The sequence below is a fragment of the Mirounga angustirostris genome, unplaced genomic scaffold, assembly GCF_029215605.1.
Source record: "Mirounga angustirostris isolate CCGP_5_RB_7025 unplaced genomic scaffold, mMirAng1.0.hap1 SCAF_11, whole genome shotgun sequence".
NCBI lineage: Eukaryota > Metazoa > Chordata > Mammalia > Carnivora > Phocidae > Mirounga > Mirounga angustirostris.
This window is the reverse complement of record NW_026991719.1, coordinates 109,145,753-109,155,640: the sequence shown is the minus strand read 5'-3', so window position 1 is coordinate 109,155,640 and position 9,888 is coordinate 109,145,753. Positions and strand designations below refer to the sequence as shown.

At 43.9% G+C, this 9,888-nt stretch overlaps 1 protein-coding gene across 1 annotated transcript; it reads left to right on the top strand.

Moving 5' to 3' along the window:
• Positions 1–459: 459 nt before the first annotated feature.
• Positions 460–3,231, top strand: USP26 (ubiquitin specific peptidase 26). The gene has a single exon (XM_045879716.2). The coding sequence runs from the start codon at positions 460–462 to the stop codon at positions 3,229–3,231; it is 2,772 nt and encodes a 923-aa protein (XP_045735672.2).
• Positions 3,232–9,888: the final 6,657 nt, after the last annotated feature.

Genomic DNA, 9,888 nt, shown 5'->3' with positions numbered 1-9,888 from the left:
ACTGTGCATTATGCTCTTCAGCTATGTATTGAAAGTCTTCCAAGTGTTTAATGATTTCAGTTGAAGTGGGGAAATTAATCAGAATGGAATCTAGTGTTGTAGTGGAAAGGAGATTTAGTGTATGGGAGTAGAATTTGAGTTCTATCCAAGCATTTTTCTGATAGCTTAAATGATTTTTCTTGATTTTTTTTCCAGTAGCTGCCTTGCCATAGAAATCAAGATTCTTCCCTCGTGTCATCATATACAGCTCTTGAATGGTATTGGTGTTATCACGAAATAGCTGGACATCCAGAACCTGAAGAAACTGTAGTATAAAACCAATACTAAAATAGAACCATTCTTGTAGAGAACTAAAGAATCAGTTCTTGGTGCTGTCGCCGAAAGTGACCTTGCAAAACAAATTGGAACTTTGAGACTGTCAATAATTCAGGATACGTGTAACTTACTTGTGAAGAAAAGATGGCCACCCTAATGGTACACGGTTTTGTCCAAATATGGAGCAGGAAGATGGGGATGTCTAGGTCCAAAGAAGCACACATTGAAACAGTAGAAAGAAAGAAGAAGATCAAACTGGTGGTGTATTTCACCACTGGAGAACATGTAACTTTTCGACTAAGTAATAATATTAAAAACGTGGTCCTTAGATCATATGGAGAAAAGCAAAATCACCTGCACTTAACTTTCCAAAACAAGAGCTACTTGTTTATTGAAAGATTATCTTCCAGAGATGCTGAAGAGTTGAAGATGTTCCTGGATAGAGTCCATCAAAATAATATTCAGCCATCCACGAGACCTGGGAGGGATGGAGGTATCTTTGCCAGCATGACAACACCGAAGGAAATCAACAAAAACTCATTCCACAAAGCACGCAAAAAGCCAAATAGTGGATCTTTTCAGACAGGAGAAGGAAGTGGAACACCTGACCTTCAGAAGATGCCTTCCTTTGCATCAAACTCATCAAAACATAGTTGCAAAAATTTACTAGAGAATGGATACGGGAAGACAAGGATGCTATCATCTGGTTCAGAGATGAATGGGAAAATCCCGCGGAAGAGTAACTCTGTAAGAAAGAAGAAATCCCAGACAAATCCCTTGAGGTATGTAAGCCACAATGAGAAGAAAAAATTGATGTTAGGAGTGTTAAAAAAGAATAAGAAATTAGAGGCCAAGCCCTTAATCAAGACCGTTTCTCCTGGAAAGCCTTGCCTGGATGGCGCAGGTCTTCTTCAGATGCTGTCTGAGAAAATATATTTGGCATTTCTGTTGGCATCAAAGTATAATATGGATGACCCGGAGTGGGACAAACTCAAGAAGACCTTTGACTTCTACCCAGAGAAATTATGGCAAGGCCTCCCCAATTTGGGAAACACCTGTTACATGAATGCAGTTTTACAGTCCTTATTTTCGATTCCATCATTTGCTGATGATTTACTCAGTCAGGATTTCCCATGGGGTAAAATTCCCCTTGATGCTCTGAGCATGCGCCTGGCACAGCTGTTTGTTTTGAAAAATGTTTATAACCTAAAAATCAAGGAGAGGTTACTTGTGACTATTAAAAAAACCATTTCGACAGTTGCAGAGATCTTCTCTGGCAACATACAAAATGATGCTCATGAGTTTTTGGGCCACTGTTTGGTTCAGATGAAAGAGAACATGGAGAAATTAAACACAATCTGGAAGATGAAAATTGAATCCGAGGAGGGCAGTTCAGCTCAACAGGTCTTTGCGGGTACTGCTGCCACCAGGGTGCTCATCTGTCCCGTCATCACTAATTTTGAGTTTGAGTTGCTGCGCTCTATTATTTGTCAAGCCTGTGGTCAGGTAGTTCTCAAGACAGAAGTGAGTAATTACCTCTCCATCAACCTTCCCCAGGGAATGAAAGCTCTCCCTGTGTCTATTCAGTCTGCTTTTGATCTCTTCTTCGGAGCAGAAGAACTTGAGTATAGATGTGAGAAATGTCAGCACAGGAGTTCTGTCGCAGTGCACAAATTCAGTAGGCTCCCCAGGGTTCTCATTGTTCATCTGAAACGTTATATCTTTAACGAGTTTTGGTCGCTAAGGAAGGATGACCAGGAAGTTGTTATTTCTAAGTATTTAAAGTTATCATCTCATTGCAATGAAAGTACCAAACCACCTCTTCCTGTGAGCAAGAATGCGCATAATAGGGACTCCCAAATCCTAAAAGTCTTCCAGAAGATGAGTGCTGAAAACCTTTGTCCACCAGCACTTTCCACAAAACCGACCTCAGCATCCAGTGTTTTCCCAGTTCCACACACTGGGCCAGACAAAGAGCCTGAACCACAAAAATGCCAGATTCTCTCCGAAGGGTCACACGGAGAAGAGCAGAAAAAAGACCTGGGAAAATGTTCCGGCCTGAATACAACAGAGTCCAAACTGATGAACCTAGGAGATGGAGCAGTCATTGAAAAAGAGCTATTAGCCGCTGGCTTAATGATGAATCTGGAAGAAACGTCCCATTCTCTGATCCACGACAATGAAGGTAAACCCACCAGTGGTCCAGAAACACGCCTTGCAGACAATTATCCTCAAGAAGCGTCTGAAGATCTAAAGCAAAAGAAGTACGAGAAGACCCCCATGTTTGCAGATTTGGAGAGTGTTGCTGACACCATTGAAGATTTTTATGATGGTAAGAAAAACAGAATTTCAAATGAATTCCAAAAAGGGGCTGAGCCTACCCAGCAGGATGAAAGGATGAGGCTCTACGAACAAGCCCTTCAGCAGGCACTGCTTCAAGCCCTTTTGAAGCAACATGCCCAGTGGTACACGGAGAACCTCAGGAAGCCTACAGACCTGAGTCTCCAGGGGGCCGATGTGAATTCCCTAGGTGCATCGGGTTCCGATGAAAACCCTGGAGACAAACAATTTTTAGATATGGAGAAGACAGAAACTGAAGCCAAGAAACCAAAAGGAAATGCCGAGATGGACGATCTCTACACCTATCGGCTCGTTGGTGTTGTCAGCCATCTCGGGCAGACCCCCAATTCAGGCCATTATATCAGCGATGCCTATGACTTTGAGAGGCAAGTGTGGTTCACTTACAACGATCTCCAGGTATCAAGTATCCAAGAAGCTCTGATGCAGGAGGCTAGGCTTTGCACCGGTTACATCTTCTTTTACATGCACAATGAGATCTTTGAAGAGCTGTTGAAAAGGGAAAAGAACGCTCAGTCTCGTAACACAGAGACAGTGGAGACCCCTCAGGAGAAATAAGTGGAACGGACTCCTGGTTGCACACATCTGCTTGACTGCCTCATTGGTCATCCCTTTCTCCATGGAAGAAAAACTCTGAACGCTAGCCAAAGATGAAGAGGCAGTTGGCATCCAGGACCAGAGTTCAAGCAGAAACACTTAGGGAGAAACCTCCATTCCTAACCCTAATACAGACACTTCAACCCCACCGTTCTACTTGATAAGCGTTCTTTTCTACTAGGCTAGAACTGTGCCTTCCATATTTGAGTGCAGTGGATTTTAAGTGCAATCCTTGAACCAGCAGCATCAGGAGCATGGAAAAACCTCTTAGAAATGTAGATTCTTGGGTCCCACCACATCCCTACCTAGTAATTCAGAAACTGTCGTTGAGGTGGGTTGGGGGTAGGGAACAGCAATTTGATGGAGGTTTTGTCTGACACTTGAGAAATTTAGAGAACTACCGCCATGTGTTAGAATATCCTGGTGGATTTTGCTGTTGTATATTTGAATTACGTATATTTCTAAAGGGGTTTGATTATGTTTTTTGTTTCTTATATTCATGTATGCCTTTCCTTCAGAAACTTATAAAAAACAAAACACACACACAGAAATCACTCTTCCGATCATACTCAGTGATTTGATGAAAAAAATTTAGTTTCTGGAGTCCTGACCAAAAAACCCACAAAAACACCAATTGCTGAGGTCCCAGCAATTAAAAAAAAAAACAGTTGCTGTTGTCCTGTCAATAAATAATAAATGAAGTTGGTAACTCATGAATCCTTTTGGGCATATGCAAATGAGACTGTAACACCGCGTCAAGTCTCCAAATTGTTTGCTAAACTCCTCCTTTTCCTCGATGCCAAATGGGCTATATACGCTCAAGCTAAGGATGGAGAACTTATTTGCCCTTAAGAACTTGACCCATTTTTCCTGTTTGCCAGCAAGCTGTTCTTGGTGTCATTTTGGTCTTCTCAGAGAGGCACTTGCTTTGCCTCAAAGGAATATTGATTTACCAGAACTTTATCTTGAACAATCCTCTGCATTCAACATTGCAAGACTAATTCTAGATTTATTTCTCCGTATCTTTTAGCAATGTTGGCCTTATTCCTTCAAGGAATAGACAAACAATGCATACTTTAAAGTGGACTTGTAGGATTTGGAAGTCTTACTTGTTACTGATTTTGTACAAGGTCATAAAATGTGTGCCTGGAGCTGATCTGCTTCGGGGTAAAACCTCATGGATCCCGAGGTGGTCATATACTGTTGGAACTCCCTGTGATTTAGGAATTTGGAATTCTGATAGTGCATAGGTGCCATCTCTGTCCCCTAGCCTTTTTCCACCTCTGAGGCAGGGAACCTGTAACACCTTGTACCTTTGTTCGGAACAAATTACCTATAAATTACTCATACTAAGAGTTATCTCACATCCCATGGAGGGACTGAATTTTTGGTTCCATCATTACCAGCGTGGGTGTCCCCCTTTATGCGGTCTGGTCTTGGTCTGGCTGTAATTAATCCAACAGCTTCTTGATGCTTTTAATCCCAGAGACCCTTAAAGAGGTAAGCTGGAACATAGTGGCGTGGGAAAGTTAGAAAATGCCCTGTAAGGGGAAAACCAGATTCAAAAGTTAGGGAATTCTGTTGTTCACAGCACAGTGTATCGAGAAGGAGGTCTGAATGAGACCTGGAGATTATTGAGGTAGATGTGAGAGGGGGCGCTTTCTAGATTGAATTAATCAGTCTCATGGAAGAAAGTGCGGCAGACACAATGATGAGAAACTTGTTCGACTTGTGTAGTTCTTCAGCAGCTGCGGTGGTTGAAGGATAAGGCTGGAGTTACACTTATGAGGAGAAGAGTTTTGAAATTTCAGGCTTTTGACTTCTCTAGAAGAGCTCAGTCTGAGTTCAGTCACATAGGCATCAGAGCAGGAGTTTTGGTAAGAGTGAACGAAAAGCTATTTTGCTTTGAAAGGAACATGAAGATGCCAGCAGTTTTGAGATTTAGGAATGTTTGTTATGCTGCTCTTCAGCATATAGCACTTCCAAAATGCAGGGTAAGTCAAAAGGTGAAGAAGATGGTTGGGAGATCTATGACAGGGAAGTTCTGTCCTTCTGGACAGATGGCTTGGGTGGAACCCATCGTGGCCCTTTGAGAAGCAATTTGGAGTGCACAATGAGCAGCTGTATACTACTATTCACCCTGCTATACTGTCATTGAAATAAAAGATTAAAATAATTATTAAGTGACTCAGTGACTGTTACTTATTAGTGAATTTTTATCAGTTCTCTAATTTGGAGATCAGGTTTCTTTTTTAAGATTTTATGTATGTATGTATGTATGTATGTATGTATGTATTTGGGGGAGGGAGGGGCGGAGGGAGAGGGAGAGAGAAAATCTTAAGTGGGCGCCACACTGGGTTGTGGGGCTTGATCCCACGACCCTGAGATCATGACGTGAGGAGAAATCAAGAGTCGGGCGCACAACCAGCTGAGCCACCCAAGCACCCCCAGGTCAGGTTTCTTTTTTAATTATTTTTAAAAAGATTTTATTTATTTATTTGAGAGAGAGAGCACAAGCATGGGGAGCGGCAGAGGGAGAGGGAGAGGGAGAAGCAGATTCCCCACTGAGCAGGGAGCCTGACATGGGGCTTAGATCCCAGGACCCTGGGATCATGACCTGAGCTGAATGCAGACAGTTAACCGACTGAGCCACCCAGGTGCCCCCAGGTCAGGTTTCTAAATAACCCATGGATATAAAAACTTTCTTTAACAGTGTATTAGTTTTTCATTGCTTCTGAAACAAATTACTGCAAACCTAAGGACTTAAAACAACACGACCTTAATATCTTACTGTTCTGGAAGTCAGGAGTCCAAGATGGGTATCACTGGGCTAAAATCAAGATGTTGGCAGGGCTACAGTCCTTGTGGATGCTCTGAAGGGACAATCCATTTCCTCACCTTTCCCAGCTTCTAGGGGCTTCCCCACATTCTTTGGCTCATGGCTTCATTCCTCCAACTCCTAAGCCAGCAATGTCGGGCTGAGTCCTCACACTGCCATCTCTGGTTCTCCCTCTTCTGCCTTCCTCTTCCACTTTTAAGAATCATGGTGAGACTGGTCCAATCAGATAATCCAGGACAACCACTGGGCCCGACCAGGTAATCCAGGACAATCTCCCTACTTTCAGATCAGCTGATTAGCAACCTTAATTCCCATTTGTTTCATAATAATAGATTTACAGTTTCCAGGAATTTAGATATGAACATCTTTGTGGGACCCTTAATCTGCCTACTAATAGTAAAGTCAATGGAAAACTATTTTGTCCCAACAACTAAAAAAGCAAACTGATTTAGGACTCAAACCTTTGGGAAATGATTTTGGTCACTCCACCAGGTAAAGAACCCAAAGCACCTAAGGTTTTGGCCAAGGGTGAGGGAAAATTGTAATTGGTCATTGAAGAACGAACAGCTTGAGACCAATTACAGAAACAAGGGATATAGCAGCTTTGCAGATTTTCTCTATTCTATGTATACGTCTGTCTGTCTATACTCACCATTCTCTTTTTCTCCATCCTGTTTCCTATATTTTATTTTATTTTATTTTATGCACAAGTTATTGAAGGTTAACTTTACAATTTAGTCTTGAGGTAACAGAATATTCAAAGGGTGCCTGCCTGAATTTGAGGAGTAATTAATAAAGCCCATGATGGACACCAATGACTTGGGACTCTGAGTCATCTAATTTGGGGGAACAGTGAAAACATATAAAAGGATGGGTACATCTATCTAGTAGGTGGAAAGAGGAGTTGTTTTGCTGCTCTAAGAATTCAAATGTATGTGGACGGGTACATAGGAAGGCTGAGTAACCAAAGGGATGGGCTGTGCCAGTTATCGACATATTGCCTCTCAGCTCCAAACTTACCCTTCAGTAGTACATGATGCTCTGCGGCAATGGACAGAACTCCTTCAGGCATGCCTTCCTTATAGTGAGCCAATGTTGAGCTTTTCAGTAGCCGGTATGAGAGGCACATTGCAAGGGGAAGGGGCTCTCTGGCTGTTTCCAGTTGTGGAGGTGGGTTAGCAACGTGAGCTGTGATCGTGAGTCTATCTGGGGGTGTGCTAACCCAGCCACAGAACCAGAATGTGTGGTCCCTCCTGACGTCACAGCTGCAACCTGGTCTGGTGATGACATTCTTGGTGCCATCTCAACCTGGACGCCATGATTTCCAGGGCTCCTGCCTGCACCCATGCCCTGATTTCCGTTGATCCTGTGCCCCTCCCAGGTTTGTATTCCACCACCCTTCTAATGCCCAGCCCTCTTGACAGGAATCCGCACGCTGCAGGCCTCCTGCCATAGCCCCCTTAGTCCCTCTGCATGACTGTGTACCTGGCCATTGGCTGTAGCCCTACTGGTGCCCTGGAGGGACCCCGCTCTCTCTGCCTGCCCTTGCATCCACGCACTGCCTGAGGCTGGTCTGCATCCTGACTGCTCCACCGTACTCTGGGTGGTTACTTCCTCCTTGCCCAGGGACTGGGGGCCATGTCTGGCTCAGGCCAGCCAGCAAACTTCTCTGCCATCCAGTAGGCCGCAATTACATCATCCACAAGATCTGAACCCTGGCCCTGGAGATCGGGGCCCCTTTTCAAATCTGTCCTTTCTTGGGCACTCTCCCTCAGCCCTAGAATATAATATGGAGTTTTCTCATATCCTATAGTTACTCTTACCATAGGTTAATAATTCTTTATATTAAACTTCTGTTTAAATAACGAGTTTCTATCTCCTGATTGGACACACACTGATATAGAGGCTGAGCACGTCAGGTATTCTAGCTCTACTATTCCATTTAAATCCAAAGATTTTAATGCGAGATTCTTTGTTTTGATTTTATTTAGTGTTGCTTTTTGGTGCAAAGAAGGCTGAACGGAGAACCATAATCCTTCAGTTGCTGGGAAGAGAGGCTAAGATATCAAGAAAGCACCTCTTATTTTGATGCTCCCTCTGCTGTGTGGATAACACATTAAGAACCGCTAGATGGTTTTATGGGGTGACTGAAGTTCAGACAGGTTCACACGTGTCAATGACAGGGACCTTGGGCCACATCATCGCTCTAGTGTCTACATTCATCCTTTACCAACCTGGTTAGACTTCTGCTCTCCACATTGACCCCAGTCGGTAAAAGTATTTCACAAGAGAATTCTTTTTTTATTTTTTTTTTTTAAAGATTTCTCCCTTGAGAGAGTGAGAGAGAGAGCACTAGCAGGGGTGGGGAGGGGATAGAGGGGGGAGGGAGAAGCAGGCTCCCAGCTGAGCAGGGAGCCTGATGCGGGGCTTGAACCCAGGACCCCGGGATCATGACCTGAGCCGAAGGCAGACGCTTAACCGACTGAGCCACCCAGGTGCCCCTTTCACAAGAGAATTCTTAGCAAAGTATGTTTCTGGAACCTAGCAAAGTGGATTGTTTCCCCCACTGCAAGTTTCTCACTTTCACTGCCAGTGGCAGTGAGACGGTGACCTCCAGGGGACCCCGGTTGTCACTTTGTCTCAGTGGTGATGCGTGAGTGGGACAAGGAGGCTCACATCTGTCACCAGGCACTGCGTATCATGGTGCTGGGCTCCAACAGCACCATGTCCATGCAGGACGAGGCCTCCCCTGCCTGCAAGGTGCAGTTCTAGTCCCGGCCCCTGCCTGACGCCCACCCCTCGCATCCCAGAACCTGCCCCTGTCCCGAGATTCACCTGCATCAGAAATTAACCAGGCACTCTACTCAAAAAAAAAAAAAAAAAAAAAAATCGGAAAGTTTCATACTTGAGATTACCACTAGTCAGGCTACTCTTTTAAACCGAATGTGTTATTAATTCTGAATTCTGTATGGCAGGCCGGCCACCCGGGAACTCGGGCAGGTGCTGCAGTCTGGGGTCTGACACCCACAGGGCCAGCTGGCAGGCTGGAGACTGCTGCAATCTTGAGGCAGAACTTCTTCTTTGGCAAACAGATTTGCTCTTAAGGCCTTCAACTGATTGGACGGGGCCCACCCACATCGTCAAGAGTAATCTCCTTTACTTAAAGTAAACTGAGCGTAGATGTTAGCCCTGTCTCCAACAGACCCGCCCAGCAACACCTGGATTGCTGTTTAAGTAACTGGGAACTACGGCCCACGCAAGTTGACAGCATAAAACTAAAATGTCACACGTGTTATATAAATCCACACACTTAGTGTACCTGAAGAAAAGCATGAGCAAAAATGTCAGTTTGGTTGAAGCGCACTCTATTTTGTGTTATAATCCTAAACCATTTTAAGATAAACAGAAGAGTTTTAGGAATAAAAATTCTATTAGACAGTATTAAGAACAAAAAACAAAACAAAACAAAACACCAGGGGCACCTGGCTGGCTCAGTTGGTAGAGCACGCAACTCTTGATCTCGGGGTCGTGAGTTGGGGCCTCATGTTGGGCACAGAGTTTACTTAAAAAAAAAAAAAACAACCAACCAATTGCCTACAGAAATTGTTCCTTGGGCTACTTAATAAAACTCTCAGGCAGCTATCTATTCGGTTTCATTATTGCAAAAAGTATCATTGTTCTAAACCACTTTTGCAGCATAAAATTTCCTGCATAAAATTAAGCAGGTTTCCAAGAATAGAGTCTTTGCCTCTGACAGACACTCCTCATTTCCTGTCTCT

Bases quoted from the DNA above. Each gene is read 5' to 3' on its own strand.
- USP26 (XM_045879716.2), top strand. From the start codon at position 460: ATGGCCACCCTAATGGTACACGGTTTTGTCCAAATATGGAGCAGGAAG.